At 43.7% G+C, this 19,092-nt stretch overlaps 1 protein-coding gene across 12 annotated transcripts in view; it reads right to left on the reverse strand.

Moving 5' to 3' along the window:
- Window positions 1-18,445, reverse strand: part of ARFGAP1 (ADP ribosylation factor GTPase activating protein 1) — a 49,543-nt gene extending 31,098 nt beyond the window's left edge. For 4 of the 12 annotated variants that reach the window (XM_042462297.1, XM_042462299.1, XM_042462298.1 and 1 more), the window contains exons 1-4: window positions 18,346-18,445; window positions 7,793-7,856; window positions 4,860-4,969; window positions 3,828-3,999 (exon numbers count right to left, since the gene is read on the reverse strand). In XM_042462297.1, coding sequence (XP_042318231.1) covers window positions 3,828-3,999; window positions 4,860-4,969; window positions 7,793-7,852 — 342 coding nt within the window. In that variant the 5' untranslated portion in view covers window positions 7,853-7,856; window positions 18,346-18,445. Of the gene's footprint in view, window positions 1-3,827; window positions 4,000-4,859; window positions 4,970-6,900; window positions 7,204-7,792; window positions 7,857-8,846; window positions 8,936-18,345 lie in introns of all 12 variants that reach the window. The other 8 variants (XM_042462292.1, XM_042462290.1, XM_042462287.1 and 5 more) reach the window with 4 other exon arrangements.
- Between the last annotated feature and the right edge of the window lie 647 nt (window positions 18,446-19,092).

Below are 19,092 nucleotides of genomic sequence, written 5' to 3' on the forward strand. Positions count from 1 at the left end.
CCCCCTGCAACTACTGCAAAAGATCTGCCAGACAAGTAAGATCTAAACCAGTCGAGAACAGAGTCTGAGAACCCAAGGTCAGAGAGTATGTCAACTAGAAGACAGTGATCAACAGTGTCAAAGGCTGCAGACAGATCGAGAAGAATGAGAACAGAGTAAAGGCCATTAGCCTTGGCCTGTAAAAGGTCATTCGAGATCTTAGTGAGAGCTGTCTCTGTAGAATGCCTTGGGCGGAAGCCAGACTGAAAGGGATCAAGGATGGAATTGGCTTCAAGAAACTCAAGACAGCGCGAATAGACAACCCGTTCCAAAACTTTAGAAAGAAAGGGGAGAAGAGAAATCGGACGATAGCTAGACAGAGAGGAGGGGTCAAGAGAAGGTTTTTTCAGAATTGGGGAAATGAGAGCATGTTTGAAGTCCGAGGGGAAGGAGCCTGTAGAGAGAGAGAGATTGAAGATATGGAGGAGCGAGGGCAGAAAGGAGGGAGCTATAGAGATTAGAAGACGAGTAGGAATAGGATCAAGAGGACAGGTAGCAGGTTTGGAAGAGTTCAGAAGTGTAGAGAGTTCATCCAAAGAGGCAGGAGGAAAGACAGAAAATTTGTTAGGGGAAGGCGAAAGAAGATTAAGAGCAGTAGAAGAATCAGGAGGGACTATCTCAGAGCGAAGAGTGGTAATCTTAGAGATGAAATAGTTAGCAAAGTCATTAGGAGAGAAAGATGAAGAGACAGGAGGAGAGGGAGGTTTAAGCAAAGTGTTGAAGGTGGAGAACAAACGCTGCGGGCACCTCTCATTGGAAGAGATCAGTGATTTGTAATAATTCTGTTTTGCCATAGAGAGGGCGCGCGAGAAAGAAGAAAGAACAAATTTGAAATGGATAAAATCAGCCCACTTTTTGGACTTTCTCCAAAGACGTTCGGCCGCTCTAGAGCAGGACCGGAGAAACTTAATGTTGGGGGTAAGCCAGGGCTGAGGCCTAGTCTTAGAGGAAGAAGTGCGTACAGAGACAGGGGCAAAATGGTCGAGAGTTGAGGAAAGAGTGGAGTTAAATAGAGACATTGCTGAATCAGCAGAATCCCCGAGATTTAGGGAAGAGAGAGATGAATCCAGGGTCAGACCAAGATGGTTAGAGTCAACAGATTGAAGATCACGAAAAAGACGTTGAATAGTATGGCGAGGAGGAGGAGTATAAGTGAGAGCAAAGGAGATTAAATGATGGTCAGATAGTGGAAAGTCAAGTGCCAGGTAGTCAGAAATGGCGCAGTTTGCAGCAAGAACTAGGTCAAGACAGTGACCAAGAGAATGAGTTGAAGAGTTGGAGTGTGGTTGGAGGCCAAAAGAAGCTAGCAGAGAGTTAAAGCGAGATGTTGTAGGGTTGTTGGAATCGTCAACGTGGATATTAAAGTCACCTAGGATCAAAGTGGGGACTGAATCTGAAAGGAAGAATGTCAGCCATAATTCAAAGTCAGATAGGAACTGGGTGGCAGAACCAGGAGGGCGATAGATGACTGCAACCCGGAGCTGTAGAGGAGAAAAGAGTCTAATAGGATGAAACTCAAAGGAAGAGAAGTGATAGCTGGGGGGAAAAGATAGAACTTGAAACTGGCAGGAGTTAGATAGCAAGATACCAACCCCTCCTCCTCGACCCTCAGGACAGCTTGTGTGCGTGAAGGAGAGACCACCAAAAGAAAGGGCAGAGGAGGTTGCAGTATCATGGGCTGGGAGCCAGGTTTCGGTGAGAGCGAGGAGGTTAAAGGATTTAGAGAGAAAGAGGTCATGAATTGCTGTTGCTTTAGGGGCAGCAGAGCGGCAGTTCCAGAGGGAACAGAGGAAGGGAAGCAGGGAGACAGGGAGAGGCCGGATGGGGATCAGGTTAGGAGAAATGTGGCGAGCCATGGGAAGGATGGGGTTCACAGAGAAAAGAAAGAGGTGAAGCTAGCTTTACAATTAAAGGTCAACAACAACAATAACAATAATGACAAAAACAATAATAATATAGCCAGCTCAGGCCTTCTGGGTAGGAGTCCAATGCAAATGTGCCCATAGGCTTTCTGCCGCCGCTGCTTAGCGCTGTGCAGCTGCACATCCACCAGCCGGCAAAAGAAAAAAAAAAAGCCGCGGTTTGGGCCGCCCATGCGGAAGCTGCTTCTTTTTTTCCGGCGTCCTCCGAGGCGGCGGTATGGAAACATATATATATATGTATATAAATAATTTAAAGCATAACATATTGTTGTTATGTTATGTCTTCAAGTCATTTCTGACTTATGGTGACCCTATGGCTAATCTATTACAGGGTTTTCTTGGCAAGATTTGTTCAGAGAGGTCCGGGACATGCGTGGTTTGCAGTCAAGCTTTAATTGCAACGTCCGCTGCCATGCAGGTGTGGAAGCTGCAGCACAGCTGCAGCGCATTTTAAGACTCGTAACCCTAACCCTAACCCTAACCCTAGAGCAACATGTACACATGCGCTGCTTGGAAAGTATGGACTTTAAAGTGAACCCCTACACACATTCCTGTGCCATTTTCACCTAACAATAAAAAACGCTAAAACTGTAAATATTTACATATGTACAAGGGAGGTGATGGGGGATGGCAGGGGGACAGCGGTGGCAGCGGAGACAGCTGTGGCTGCGCATTGCAGATTCAGCAGGAGCGCGGGGACCAAAGGAGAGGAGGCATCTTTGATGCTGCTGACACTGGCAACGTGCAAGCAGACAAGGATGCCAACACCAGCTGATCACCAGCTGGCAGGAGACCACCTTTGTTCTTGGGCAGAGCGGGGGGAAAAGTTTTAAAGGGGCTTGGGCGCTTTAAATGTGCCCATAGGCTTTCTGCCGCCGTTGCTTAGCGCTGCGCAGCTGCGCATCCGCCAGCCGGCAAAGGAAAAAAAAGCCGCGGTTTGGGCTGCCCGTGCGGAAGCTGCCTCTCTTTTTGCGGCGTCCTCCGAGGCAGCGGTATGGAAGCTACGGGTCCGAAACGGACCCAGGTGAGGCGTCTTCATTGCCCCCCGTGTGGAAGCCCCAACACCTGAAGCACGCCCCCGGGGCGGGCCGTCTGGAGGCTCCGTATTCAGCTGAATACACCTCCAAGACGTCCTCCCCTGCCCGTCTGTAACCTGCCATAGTTAAAGGTAAAGATGGTCCCTTGACATGAATGTCTAGTCATAACCAACTGTAGCGGGTGGTGCTCATCTCCATTTCTAAGCCGAAGAGCCAGTGTGTTCCAAGGACTGCTCTGGTGGTCATGTGGCTAGCATGACTACACCAAATGCTTTTACCTTCGCACCGAAGTGGTACTTATTTTTCTACTTGCATTTGCATGCTTTCGAACTGCTAAGTTGGCAGAAGCTGGGACTAGTGACAGGAGCTCACTCCATTGTGCAGTACTTGGGCCTCGATTGCCAACCTTCTGATCTTCCAATCATCCGAATTGGTGTCTTAACCACTAAGCCACCGCATCCCTCACTAAGTTATAGTTAGTTGCACCAATTATTGGAAAGACAATAAGATTTGACATTACAACTTATAATGAAACAATGGCAAACAAAGTGTAATTTTCTTCTCTCTTCTACTTCCCTTTTAAAAATTGCACAAAGGAACTAGACAGTTAATTCTCTATTCTTATCTTAGTGTGTCTTTCATTTTGGAAGCCATACCTTCCTAAAGATATATATAGGCAAGGTTTTTTGCTTATTCTTCCAAGAACTTCAACCATCATAAAATAAATAGGTAAAGAGTCACAGAAACTCCACAAGAACCTATGGCTCTAAGCTTTATGTATGTCTAGAAATGATCAGGTTTCAAAAATGTTACATTATATTTTAAATACCTTATCTCTGAAGAGTGCAGCAGCTTTGCTGTTGTATTTTTCTTGCAGTGACCAGCAAGGGTCATAATCCTCTTGAGACTCTAAAAATTCCCGAAATTTAAGATTACCACCTGCCTTCATTTTTTCCAGTTCAATGTCTTTCCATTTGTCCATAGTGACAGAGCGCACAAAACTGAAAACCAAATACAAAAAAACCCCTTACTTTTTACTATATCACTGCCAATGTCATTAAAAGTATGAAAGACCAATGATAGAAAAACATACCTAGCCCCAGCTAATATTGTTGTCTTCTCTTGGTTTTTTGGAGAATGTCAAGGCAATTGCAGGGTTTCAGATCACTAAGACCTAAGGCCTCCCTACATTTACCAAAGCATGTCCCTTTTTCACTCTACTGCTGGTGAATATCAACAGCAGAAGAGCAATCATGGCAGCATCCGCTTCCACAATGAAGGTGCCTACAGTTACCCTCACAGGGAGATCCACAATAGTCTATGATCTCAGGATGACATCTCAAAAGTCAGAGGAATTACTCTATTATAAGATACACCTAATTACTGTGACTCTGTTATTCCACTTTAAAACTGCCCCCTTTGAATATAAAGTGGATTTTTAAAAAAGACATTCTGAATAACATGATATTAGATTTAAATATATGAAGTGAAGATATTTTTCAGAGCTTTTATTTTCTTCTTTATATGTCTACCACTACAAATCTTCATCAACTTACACTTGGTATGGCAAACATGAGTTATCAACCTCAATGGAAAGCCATTTTTCTTTACTAAAGTTAAGTAGACAGGGTTCTCAAACTGTGTCACAATAAGAATCATAAAGGGCATTCACTTGGGTTAATTATTTACAACTAATATTTCTATGCTCCCTTTCTTTCTGCCAAAAGCAGTGTGTAACCATTGTAAAATGAAACAATAACACTATTTAAAAGGTTTTAGAAAATCATTAGATATATTTTAAAATAATACTACAAATAAAATACAAAGCAACATTGAAGAGAGGTTCTTATAAACAACTAACCTGAGATGAACACCCAAACCTCGGTGTTTTCCTGAGCATTCCAGACAAATCCAAATTCCATAGGTCACACTCACCCATTGGGGGTTAAATGCACCACATTCAAAACAAACCTGCATTGGAAAATAGTGTGGGAAAGGGGGGAAAGTTCCAAAGAAACAGTAACCCCAGGTGAAGTATACCAAAGCCAGTTTAAGAAAACAATATGAAGATGTTATTTTGCAAGTTTACAACTGTACACAGTTATAGCTTTAAAAGGCATTTCAGCAGCCATCTGAGACAGAAGTAAGGAAAGTACACCTAACTTATGTTCTATTTGTATTCTATAAACTAGTTTTGCCTGGGCTATACATTATAAAACAAACTGATTACTCATATAGTGGTGTAATAGCATAACAAGAATATCAATCTTCTTATTTCCTATAAACAGGCATTTCTTATATAGGCTTGTCTGTACATTATAATCTGTCTGAGAGACTTCTTCAAGATCCACCACCAGAAATGGTGATTGATGTCAGGATCTTGTCTGAAATAGAATACAGTAGTAACTCTAAAATTCTCAATCTAGAGCTTATATAATTATGAAATTTAGGTACTCTTCAATACACTAATTATAAATTTCAACTCTATCATCATCATTAGCAATATTCCACCTTATTCACTAAACTGAAATTCAATAAATCTTCCAAATTAAAATATAATTAAAGTATACAAAGGATCAATGTATAAATGGAATGAAATGACCAAAAACATTTAAAAATGATTTTTACATACAAATAAGTTATTCAAAGCAGTTTAAAACAGTACAGTAAACCCAGTACATTACTGTCCTTAAATACCTTTCTTCAAAACCTCCAGTTCTCAAATAAAATAATAAAATATAATTGTTCTGCATTCTTGAGGACTTAAGATCCAGTCTTGAATATTCACAGAGGGGCACCCTCCATTAATTTCAGTGGTGTGTGCCCCTGCGGCACATACCCTGTGCGCACTTGATTTTGTGAGGGGAGGAGGTTCGGAACAGATCCCTGCAAAAATGGAAGGCCGACTGTAGAATAAAGTTTTTGTCTGCTGACAGAACTGCAAGGAGTGGGCCATTTAATCTTCCTTAGGAAGCGAGTTCCAGTGTCTCAAGCAGTCGCCAAGAAGGCCCTACCTTGCATCCCCATGTGCCATGCCTGTGAAGGTGGTGAGACTGAGAGAAAGGCCTCACCTGAGTATTTCAGGGTCTAGGCAGGCATATACATGGAGATATGGCCTGTCCAATAATACAGACCTAAGCCAAATCATACTCCACAGGTCATAAGGAGCATTTTGAATTGTGCCCAGAAACAGACAAGCTCCCAATGCAGCTGCTGTAACAGGGAGCCGTATGCTCCCTGTAATCAGTCACATTAACAATCTGTTTACAGCTGAAGGTTTTTTGAAAAGTCTTTAAAGACATCCACACACAGAGTGTGTTACATAAATCTAAACATGATACAGTATCACCTGACCAGTCAAAATTCCTGGGGCTCCAGTGTCACAGCTGAGTCAAGGTGTACTCCCAAACTGTGAGTCTGCACTTTCAAGAGGAATATAGCCACATCCAGCACAGGCTGAATTCCTGTCCCAGAGCTGATTTTCAGCTGATGGGAGCACCTCTATCTTGTCTGGATTACTCTTCTATTTCTTCTCCCTAATCTACTCTATTACCAAAACTAAACACTGGTTTAGAAAGGAAACAGATTAATGGAGCTGGGTGAAAAAGAAAAAAAGAGCTGATATCATCAGTGGGAAAGCCAGAGTCGTGTAGTGGTTTGAGCACTGAACTATGACTCTGGAAATAAGGGTTCAAATCCCACTCAGCCATGGTAACTCAGTGGTTGATCTTGGGCAAGTCATATTCTCTCAGCCTCAGAGGAAGCCAAAGGCAAATATCCTCTGAACAAATCTTGCCAAGAAAATCCAGTGACTGGTTCAGTTTAGGGCCATCATAAGTCAGAAAGAACTTGAAGGCACACAATAACAAATTATCAGCATAGTGTGACAGCAAATCTCAAACCTTTGGACAAACTTTCCCAGTGGTTTCACACAGATATTGAAGAGCATGGTGGACAAAGCTGAGCCCTGAGAAATTCCACATGGCAGTAGCTAAGGAGTTGAATAGGAATGCCTCAGTACCACCTTTTAGCCTCACTCCTTCAAGATGGCAGGGGCCTACTGTAAAACAGTGGTTCCATGTCCCATCCCAGTAAGATGACCCATGGTGGGTGGTATTGAAAGTCACCAAGAGGTTCAGCAGAATCAACAAGGCCACACTCCCATCCAGCATGGTGACCAAAGCTATCTCTGTCCTATAGCCAGTCTGAAATGGATCAAAATACATTTTAATTTTATTTATACACAACCTTTCTCCCATCAGGTGACACAAAGCAGCTTACAATAATTCAAAACAAAACTCAACTTTACAAAATGTAACAAACACACCAAACAATTCTATTTTAAAAGTGCATGGTTAAAAACAGTTTAAAACACGCATAAAACATAACTGAAAAGATAAAAGCATAGCACACCACTTTCAAACACCTTTCTGTCACATTATTAAAGAATCAATGTCGTGTCTAAATAAAAAGGACTTTGCCTGCTGCCAGAAAAAGAACATAACAGAGGCTAACTAGAACCCTTGTGGAAGGGAGTTCCATGGCCTGAGAGCAGCCTTGTGCATCACCTACATTCCCAAGTGGAAGGGGAAGCCATGTGCAGGAAAATCCCTGCTAGCCTCCCATGGGGTGAAAGCAGGTTTGGAGGAAGGACTTAGCAAGGACCTTCTGTGGGCTAGATTTCTACAGGCTGGAGATTTCCTATTACTGCCAATATCTGAAGCATAAAAAGCAAATTTTCTAATGTGAGCAGAAGGCGATTCCACTGCTAAGGGGATACGCCAAACTACTTACATTGTTCTCGTCTTGCACTCTCACTTCTTTAAGGACCTTTCTTGTTCTTGGACTAGCCATGGTCCTGCAACAAAGAGAAAAACAATTGAAGGGAATTGTTATCAAGTTCCATTGCAGCCCAGCAATGATATTACAGTCACTTTCTCCATAAAGCTTGATTTGTCAATCAGGAGGTAGTGAGGAAAGAAAAATATATTTCTTTCCTCTCAGACAGGATTTCTATGGGTTGCATTTAAAGTGAGGCTTATCTTATTCAAGTACTTTCCAAGCAGTGCTTAGAAACAGGGTTGAAAAAAGTTTCCATCTTTACTATGAGAAATCTCTCAGGAGTATGAATAGATGTGTAACCAAGACACAAACATCATTGACGATGCAAGGTGAAATGCATAACCTGTGCACTTTGTTTAGAAACTTCTTGGCACTTCTGAGATGCTTTCTGAAATGCTAGTAGCCAATAAAGAAACCATACATTTCTCAACTGCCATGCATTTTGTATTTTGATGTAAAAGAAATGAAGTGAAATAAAGTGTTCATTTTAGCCACTGTTACTCTATCAGGCTGCTGTCACACTGTAGAATAATGCAGTATGACACTATATTAACTATAAAGGCTCCATCTTATGGAATCCTGGGATTTGCAGTTTGCTCACAAAACTACAAATCACACAGCCCCCTAGCACTGAGTGATGACAACTAAAGCTGTGCCAAACTGTATTAATTTTGTAGATGCAACCTCAGATTCAGTGGTGAAAATTGGTGAGGAAGGTGGTCGTCAAGGGCTTGAGGACCATACACTGACTATTTTAAAATGATGTCCTAAATAATGTGTTAATGCATTACTTTATTTGCTATTCAAGGATAATAAAACTAATTGCTACTTGTAAAAAAACCAATGTGAAACAAGCAAAGCGTTTTTTAAAATCATCTACCAAGTTGTTTCAAACCATAATTAATGCAAAGCAGGGAACAGGAAGGATGTTGGGTTTCCTAGGCTAGATCATAATTTACAAATCACAGTTTAATAAGAAGGTAGCATTAGGTCTACATAATTATACCTTCACCACTCCTCTGCTGTGTAAACAGAATCAGTGCTTTGTTTCTATGGAATACTGCCCTTGCATCAAGAATGTCACAGAACTGGGAGCTAAATCAAAGAAAATAATTTTAGCAAAACATATTGAGGCTATCATGGTGTCTGGTAAAATCAATGTGTTTTATACCACAGATCATATTTGCTTTCACTGGGCATATGCCATTCTGAAGTGAGGCATGTCTTTAGCTGGGGGGAAAGTGCAGGGGGAGTTTTGGCTACTGCCTTTCTATAATAAAACTGTTTTCCATTTATATTATATTTCCATTTGCATTACTTTTGCTGTCAAGTTTTAGGCACTGTTCTACTCTGTATCACCATTTGTTTAACAAAACAGCTGTGGCAAATAGTGTTGCAGCAAAACAACTAAGCAAAACCAGGGACTAATGTCCTGCCACCAGAATAATCCATGACAAAAGTTGTATAACATTGAAGGAATATGTTGTTAATGAGTGAGAATGGTTGTGTCATAGCAGACATCCTTGCCTTTAACTCAAGATTTGAAGCAGACATTCACAATGAATCCATTTAAGGAGAAAGGCAAGATATAAGTGCAATAAATAAACAACAAATAAATAATTAAATGATTACTATAGAAAATGCCAACCTATAGGCGATGAGACTTCTGGTTCAAGCCAGCTCTTGGAACAACAACAAATATGCAGAGATACAATGGGTCAAAGAGTGGGGGGGGGGAGTTTTTGTCTTCCATCTCTCTGTACTTTCTTCGTTGGTCTCCACTTGAGGATAATCAAAAGCAGGGAAATAGGTTCAAGCAGTAACAAAATCTGCATCACATTCTAGTCAAAAGAAGGCTGATGTTGAACCAATTATGAGGCTTTTACTGGACTGAAAAGAAGTAAATGGCATGCTACTAGTTTCCCTTCATTCACTTGTACTTTCCATCCTGATCTATTGAGGACTTTTGAGCACCATTCTCAGTTAGAGATATGCCCTGGCAACATGATGGCAGTGCACTTATGAAAACCTGTCTACAATGTACTTTCAATCAAGATGGGCCCCTGGTTTTGCTGCAGGGTTGCCCGCATCTTTACATAGACTCCAGATACAGCAAACATTAAGTTTTAGAGCATCCAGAGGTTTCTGTATATACCATATTGTTGTAATCTTCAGAATACCACCTTAAAGACATCATTATTATTATATACCCCATACTTGGTCTTCTAGGTGTTTTGGATTTCAGCTCCAAGAGGCCCTAGCCAGCTCAATCAACAGTCAGAAATTCTGGGAGCTGAAGTCCAAAACATCTGAAGACCAAAGTTTAGGAATCAGTGGCCTAAGCCAACTACCAAGTGTACAGAAAAAACCAAGGACTTCTTGATTTTTAGATTCTTTCTTTAAAAACAAAACCTATATGAGCTGTCTGTCCTTTCTGAAATAGGTCTTCATATTACAGGGGGGGAAACAGGAAACATACCTACATTGTTTAAAAAATGAAAAGCATCATGAGCATGAGCACATTAACGTCTCACACACACACACACACCAGAGAATGAAGTCTTTGGGGCCATACAGTTGATAGGAACACAATAATAATAATGCTTTCTTGCTTCTGTACTCTGCTTTGCAAAAGAATCAATAGTTATAGAAGGCCCATAGAATGAGCCTACAGAGTAAAGTGCAAATGGGCTGTGCTGGCCCCCACTCTTTCTTTCTGTGTGTGGCCGTAGCAAACACACTCACATAATCACCCCCTCCTTCCTCTGGAGGGCTCTGAATACAATGGCCTGTGTTCAGCAAGTGGCCTTGGAAGAGAACAGGATCAGTCTAGCTAAGTTTCTCTTTTGCAGTAGCTAGTTATCTCTGTACATTCCAGGCTCCAAGCAGATGTAATGCCAAGAAGAAAATACAGGACCATTGAGTGAACAGTGAACGCAACCAATCGCTTGTTGTTTAGAGGACAGCCCTCTGCGAAGGGCATAAAAGGGGGGTGACAAGAAGCCATCGCTGCTGCAGCCTTGGTGACACCTATGTTGGTGTGCTGCTGCCCTGCGCAGACAATAAAGCGTTTTTATTCTAGCCAGTTCGGTCTCCTTGACTCTGCTTGTCCTCTGGCAGGCCATGGGCCTTTGGGTTCATGAGTTTGGGGTCACCCGCTACACAGTTGTACCACAAGATTAATTTTGTAATGTGTAATCTAATTTGAAATACAAAAGACTTTAATCTTGCCCTATCTACATTTCTCCTCTTCTCTTAAGGACATATCATATATGTGAAACCCTGCATACACTGACCACAACACCATAACAAGAATATCCAACAGAAGGTTTCTATGTTGCCTATTTGATGAACACTCTGGGGTTTCTTATATTAAATTATTTTAACATTCAACCAGGTAATGAATTGGAGATGGGGAATGTGTGGCAACTCCCATCATATCTCACCATTAGCAATGTTGACTAGGGATGATGGGAGTTGATTCCAGTAATATCTGAAAGTTCATACATTCCCTAACCCTGACATAGGATACAGCACAGAAAGAATAATCTAAAACCAATATAAAAACATTCTGAAAACAATCAACATTAACATTCAATAAGATCACATGTCAAAATTCATTTCCAGTATCTAATGCATTACTGCTATAAATAATGTACAATTGAGATAGCAATGAAATTAGCCATACGAATAAGATAAATTACAACAAAACTGATTATGTGCCATAGACCAAGGCTTTCAAAAAGCAGCAGATATTTTCAAATCAATATTCAAAATTAAAACCGAAAAAAACAGAAAAGGCTATTTGGAGGTCAACTGGGAGATCTAAAGGTAACTCCTGATCTGCTACACAGTGCTTTCTGATAAAGATCTGAAATCTGTAGGTGACCATTATATCATTCTGCATAAGAAACAAAAGAAATATTCTAGGACATTGTGGGGAAAGTGCAGTCTGTGGGACATATGCAACCCCTGAAGGCATCTGAAACTTCTAAAACCTCTACCTCCCCTTTGATGTATGACTTTTAAAGGATTCTTTTTGTCTCCTAATACACTCACACCACCCACATAAACACAAGTTTACTTCTCCATTCCCCAAACATAGATTCATAGAACTGGAAGAGACCACAAGGGGCAGCCAGTCCAACCCCCTGCCATGCAGGAATACATACAATCTTAAAAATCAGCTGCAAACCAGGTGAAACCAGAACCAGAAGTAACGTGACACCCCTTTTGATGAACCAATGTACCAGTACAGTCTGGAGTCACTGGGGAACAATTACCCACATGCATCTCTCATGTAGTTGTCCACCCCTGGTCTAAGAGAATGGAAACTGAGGATAGACAGATTACCAGCTGTTACTTTTGAGCCATAGGGATTCAGAAATAGAACCAAAGCCCCACAAAAGGACCAACACCTATATGAATCCATCCTTCCTGCATCCACTTTGGCCAAATGAAGTCAAAAGTACTTCTACAAAAGTAGAGGTGGCATGTGCATGGAGAGATCTGCAATCCATAAATTAGGTAGTGCCTTGCCGTTATTAAACTCGCAGCAACAAATACACCAAAATGTGAAAGCAGATATTTATAAATATACAAAGTTACCACATGCCATGCCAGGACACCATGTTTATCTGGCACAGAATTGGCTCTCCAGGCAGAAGTCTTTTCCAGCACCTGTTACTGGAGTCTTATAACAAGCCATTCTGGGAAATGAACCTGGATTTTAAAATGTACCCTCAATCACAATTTTTTACAAGCTCTCCTATTCCAGGCAAATGAATGAAGGGGGATGTTAATTCATCAGGTTAAGTAAGAACTGGTTAATAACTTAGAAAAGAGCCTTCCCCTCTAGAGAATCTAGTAGCCTAAAGATCGAACATAGATGGACAATCCTTTCCATCTGTTGAGTTAATCAGAACAATCTTCTCTAGATTTAGTTTAAGCTATCATTTAGTATTTTTTTGCTGATGGGTTCTTTCAGCACCTTGTAATTCCACGTATCTTCCTGCATTCTTTGGCCTGTTACAGACAGCCAAAATAAAGCTGCTTCGAGTCACAGTGGAGGTATGGTGTTTCAATGATGCATGCGTCCTAAGAGTCCAGAAGTCACACCAAAGCCACGCTCCAGCCTTCTTCAAACAGAAGAATGGCAATTTCAAAATGATAGTGTGAAGGAGCATTGTGGGTGGGTTGCTAAGCTTCATGGGTGGGTTGCTCTATGGGTGACAAGGACAGTGCAACACAAAAAAAATAAACAGAAACAGAATGCCTGACTCTGGTAACTGGGTTAAAATAAGAGTGCTGAAGAAAGACAAAACTATTTAGAGGTGGCATGTGCGTGGAGAGATCTGCTATCCATAAATATGATGGACAACTACTGTTATGATGAAAGCAATGCTTTCCACCCCGCTCAGGTAAGACAGTTCTATCAGCAACCTAGGAAGAGTACAAGCTTAGGAATTATTTTTATAAACAACATCCAGTGCTTCCCAAACTTCAGGAGATGTACACACAGATAAAACTTGGAAGTATAAGAGAAGAGAAAAGTTATGTTATATGTGTTATCTTCCAGAAAAGGGGTAGGCAACCTTTTTGAGCTGGGGGCCGGGTTGCTGTCCCTCAGACAACTGGAGGGCTGAAGCTGGGGGTGGAGCTTCCATCCTCCGGGGGCAGGGCCGTGTGCCGGGGATGGCGCTTCCACCAAAGCCGCGGGGAGGAGGAGGTGTGTGCCCACCCTCTCCTCCTCAGTCCCTTCCTTCGGCCGAACGGGCTCCAAGGGGCCCTTTCAGCCGAAGGAGAGGGAGGCTGAAGGGAAGGGCTTGGGCACCCATCCCAGGCCCTTCCCTTTGGCTCTTCCCTTCGGCCGAAAGGGCTCCAAGGGCTGTGGATGAGCCCAGGAGGCAGCAGGCTGCTTCCGCGGGCCCCTTCGCAGCCCATGCGGCCCCAGGCCTCCCTCCGGAGAGAGAGGTCTGGGGTCACAAGGGCTTTGGGGGGAGACCGCGGAGGAGGCAGGCCGCTTCCACGGGCCCCTTCTCAGCCCGTGCATTAAAAGCAGCAAAAATAAAAAATAAAAAAACCCTTGTAGCCAGAGGCCTCTGGCCACTCACCACCTCCTCTTCCTCCTCCTCTTCCTCCTCCTTCTGGTCCCCCTCCTCATCCTCCTCCCCCCTCCTCCATGCCCCGCGCCGGCCTGGGGGCGGGACGGAGGAGGCAGAGGAGGCGGGGGTAGGCCTGGGAGGGCGGCGTTCGCCAGCGGCCCCAGAGCCTCTCCTCGCCCTGTGGGAAGGCCGAGGCCTCCCCACAGGACCGGGAGGAGCAAGAGGCCGCCGGCGATCGCACTGATCGGCGCATTCTCCGGCAGCCCCAGAGCCTCTCCCTGCCCTGTGGGAAGGCTGAGGCCACCCCACAGGGTCGGGAGGAGGAAGAGGCCGCCGGCGATCGCGCCGATTGGTGCGATTGCCAGCGGCCCCCAGGGGACAGCAATCGGCGGCAGGGCCAGGCTGGGGGCGGTCCCACAGTCTCCAGGGGCCAGATCCGGCCCGCGGGCCATACGTTGCCGACCCCTGTTCCAGAACAATAGGCAGCCATCCCAATTGAAATAGCAGGATAATCTACTTAGTATGTGCTGCTTGGCATCCCCTTTTGCCCAGTAAATGAAAGCACAAAATAAGACTGTACTTTCTAGGCAATGGTGGTTCTTGTGGGATTAGGAATTTAGGAAAATATATTACTGAATCCAGCCATTTATCTGTCTAGCTCTGTAGTGTCAATATAGACAATATAGAGCTAGACAGCCAAATGTTTCCACACTTTCATAAAGGGGTTTTCTTCAGTCCTACCGGGAGACACCACAAACTCAATTGGAACCTTTTGCATGATTTCAGCTTGATATCTGAAGACACATGTCAGACTCTTTCATATAATTTAAACCACATATTCTGAGATATTAAATTAAGAACAGTTCCCAATTTTCCTAGCATTTTTCATAACTTGTAGCTGTTTCCAAACCCATTCTTGAGAAGTACTCACAGAAGCTACTTTCAGTTAAAGATTCTCTTCTGCAGAAGATTAGATAGGCAGAATAAATAACACAATTGCATCTTTAGCATCTGAAAAAATGCATTATTCAAAATGTAAAGCATAGCAACTTTCTGGAGTTCTGTTGTGGCAGCACTGGAAACGATTGATTAAAAACATGGAGAATGTTTATTCTTGGTTTTGTTCCTATTAAAAGAAAATGATGTATGGCAGAACACCTACAACCAGTTGAGGGAATACTTTTTAAGAATGGTTTAATTCTTAAAAAGAGACATAAGAATGCAATCTGAGGATCAAAGTTGTTGTTATTTTTTTTTAAAAAAAAAGACGGAAAATCCAGGACATCCTTTCGGGATCTTAATATACAGTTTTTATCAGTGATAGTGAGTGTTGCTGGGCTCCATCCCCCAACAGTTCTTTACAAACTAGCTGGTAAAGCATGAGACATCTACAAAGCCACCCATTCCCATTTCCAGTCTACATGGCATTTAACCATTACGTTTCCTACACAGATACCCTCTTTTGCTACCCTATATACCAAGTTCCCCTCTAAACTACCCCTTCTTGTCCATCTTTATAACAACTGGTGTTAAGTGAAAACTCTATCATTATGTTATTTGTTCCAAAAGAGAAACACCAGTAAATAAGTGTCTGGAGCATCCCGCTTTTTCCTAACATGGACCCTTCCCTTCAAGAGCCTGCTGTGATGAGGTGATTTGTTACGTGTGTCTAAGCAGCTGAGGAAAGTCATTGAAAAGACCCTCTCACATATTCCCATCAGATGTCCCTGCAAGGGTGCTCTAAGAGAGAGAAGGGCCTCCCCAACAGATCTCAAAACGCAGCTTAAGGGGCAAGGTGTGTCCAAGTAATCTTCAATGTGCCTTCCACTCATCTGTCAAGAAATTTTTCATAGGATATTCCATGAATTTGATAAGGCTTTCTTAGGCAAGGAATACTCAAGAAATGTTTTTGCCAGTTCCTTGTTCTGAAATATAGCCTGTATTGGTAGTCTCCCATCCAAGTACTAACCAGGACTGACCCTGCTTAGCTTCTAAGATCAGAGCTAATAATTTGGGTCTCATATGAACCCCCCATATTTTTTTTACCTTGGTGATTACCAAGGTTTAAAAAAAACCTAGGGGTTCATATGAGAGATGATTGACTGTGGTTAAAAATGGCCCAAAGGCTTCTAGATGGCAAGGCTTGAATTTTAAGTCACCAGAGCTTCAAAGAGCCATTGCTTTTCAAATGCTGAGCCAAAGAGCAGTCTCAGCTTACAAAGCACCTCTATTTAGGCAAACCTGCTTCACAAGGATGTTCTATCTTACCCTTCCTCTGTGGATAAACATTTTTCCACACAGCAATGCAAACAAGCTGGTAAAATGTGGGCTAGACAATGCAACTGTTAGGTGGATTAGTACTGTAATTGGTTGACCAGCTGAAGCCAAAGGGTGCGAGAAGTGACCAGTGGGGTCCCAAGGGCTCTGTCCTGGGGCCAGTGTTATTCAACATCTTTATCAATGACTTGAATGAAAGAATAGAGGGAATGCTTATCAAATTTGCAGATGACACCAAATCAGGAGGAGTAGCTAATACTCCAGAGGACTGGATCAAAATTCAAAATGACCTGAATAGATTAGAGAGCTGGGCCAAAACTAACAAAATGAATTTCAACAGGGAGAAATGTAAGGTACTGCACTTAGGGCGGAAAAATGAAATGCACAGATATAGGATGAGGGACACCTGGCTGAACAAGACTATGTGTGAAAGGCATCTGGGAGTCCAAGTAGACCATAAGTTGGACATGAGTCAACAGTGTGATGCGGCAGCTAAAAAGGCCAATGCGATTCTAGGCTGAGAAACCATGCCCTATGAGGAACAACTTAGGGACTCTAAGTCACCATCTCTCAACTTCAAAGGACAGCAATGGCAAAAAATCCTTCTGAAGGATCAAAACACACTGCAGAAATAATCCAGTTTCAGACCGCTTTAAGTGCCCTGGCTGAATACTAGGATTATGGGAACTGTAGTTTTGTGAGACGTTGAGCCTTCTCTGTCAGAGAGGGCTCTGGTGCCACAATACACTACGATTCCCAGGATTCCCTAACACTGAGCCAAAGCAGTTAAAGCGGTCTCAAACCGGATTATTTCTGCAGTGTGTTTTGGACCTGAAGAAATCCTGCCAAGAAACATGAGACTTCCTAAAGGTTGCCAACAACAACGCAGGCCTGTTACAGACAGCCAAAATAAAGCTGCTTCAAGTCACAGTGGAGGTATGATGTTTCAATGAGGCATGCATCCTAAGAGTCCAGAAGTCGCACCAAAGCCAAGCTCTAAGCTCTAAGGACTGGAGCATGGCTTTGGTGTGGCTTCTGGACTCTTAGGACGCATGCATCATTGAAACACCATACCTCCACTGTGACTCAAAGCAGCTTTATTTTGGCTGTCTGTAACAGGCCATAGTGAAGTATATGCCGCCTTGAGAGAAAGGCAAGATATAAATCCCATAAAGAAGCAAAACAGAATAACCCAACGCTTTTACATCAGGCTCTTCTGCATCTGCAAGAACTGATCCCTCTCCAGGTGCTAAAATCTACGTCAGTATTAATTAAAGACTGAGACCAGAGCCGACTGGAAGGGGAACGTAGTCTATTAGCTGCAGAGATCCCAGGAGGAAATACGTCCGAATTGCCAGGGCCCCGATTCCAAAGCGAACCAAGCTTTTCTAGTATTTTGAACAAAGAAAACCACAAACTGCATTTTATTGGTTGCAAAGTTGCATTTGAATTAAAGATGTCCATCCATTGCCTGCTCTAGTATTACGCCTGTGGGGCACCCATCCATCAACCTGTTACCTGTGTCTCTTCTTCCTCTGTCTCCATCTGTCCTGCATGACATCCTTCTGCTAACAACAGCTTAAATAATAACAGTAAACAATAAGCTTAAAGCAGGACCCAAACTCAGGGCCATGGCATTCCCAAAGCCATGGATCTGGCATGACCCCAAATAGCAACCTTTGCTCTCAATACATTTCAGTTCTGCGCTAGGTTCCAAACGCACTGCGGGAATAACCCACTTTGAGACCGCTTTAGCTTCCCTGGCTCAATGCTGGGGGATTCTGGGAACTGTAGTTTATTGTGGCACCAGAACTACCTCAGAGAGAGAGAGAGAAGGCTCAGTGTCTCACAGACACTACAGTTCCCAAAATCCCCCACAATGAGCCGGGGCAGACCCTGGAGGAGGCTCCCCCCGCTCTCCCTGACGATGCCGGGCCTCAGGAGCCCCAGAGAGGCAATGAATTCCCTCCCGGAGTCTCTCGGACTCTTCCGATGCGGTTGGCCAGGATTCGAACTCAGAGCCCGCTTCAAGGAAAGCGGTGAGGATGTGGCTGAAGTACGGTCCTAAAGGGGGCTCCGGGCGCTTCGTTCTCAAAGGGAAAGGGGCTCCCTCGGGGTCCATACCTGGCTGCTGCAGAATCAACGGCGCTTCTCCCTCGAGTCAGTCAATGGGCCTCGCTAGTCGCTACCCGGCGTCGGCTTCGCTCTCTCCTCACCGCGCAGGCGCACACGCGCCCCCTCCGCCATCGCCGGCTACGTTGACACTTCGCAAAGGCTTCTGGGTAGCGCCGCTCTCTACGCCAGTGACACTTAGCTTGGGGTTTTTCTGGACTTCAACTCCCAGAAGGACCAGCCACGTGGGCCCACGGACAGGATTTCTGGGAGTTGAAGTCCAGAAATCGGGAGGGGGCTTTGCGTGAGGCGAGTAGGGAGGCGGAAATGAGTTGCGCCTGCGCAGATCCACCTTACGCTCTCTTGACACTTTGGCTCAGCCCCGCCCCGGAAAGGACTGCGATGGAGCGTTGGTTGATTGATTGACTGACTGACAGGCACGCAAAGAGGGCGGGGCGGGAGGTGGCGAAGCAGTTGCTGATTGGCTGAGGCGCGCTGAGGTTAAACACGCTGACGTCAAAGGAGGCAGTTTCACACGTCGTCAACGCACTCCCTCTTCGTTCAAAGGGGCTGTTTAAGAGAAGCAGCTTAATCCCTTCTCTCCCGGTTCCTGGGGGTTGCTTGGCGAAATTTGCCCAGAGAGAGGTTGCCTTTGGCCTCCTCTGAGGCTGAGAGAGTGTGACTTCCTGTGGAAGTCTGAGAGTTGTAGTTTTGTGAGCTATTTAGGCTTCTCTGTCAGAGAGCTCTGCTGGCACAGCA

This window comes from Sceloporus undulatus, chromosome 4 (genome assembly GCF_019175285.1).
Source record: "Sceloporus undulatus isolate JIND9_A2432 ecotype Alabama chromosome 4, SceUnd_v1.1, whole genome shotgun sequence".
In the NCBI taxonomy this organism is placed as follows: Eukaryota; Metazoa; Chordata; class Lepidosauria; order Squamata; family Phrynosomatidae; genus Sceloporus; species Sceloporus undulatus.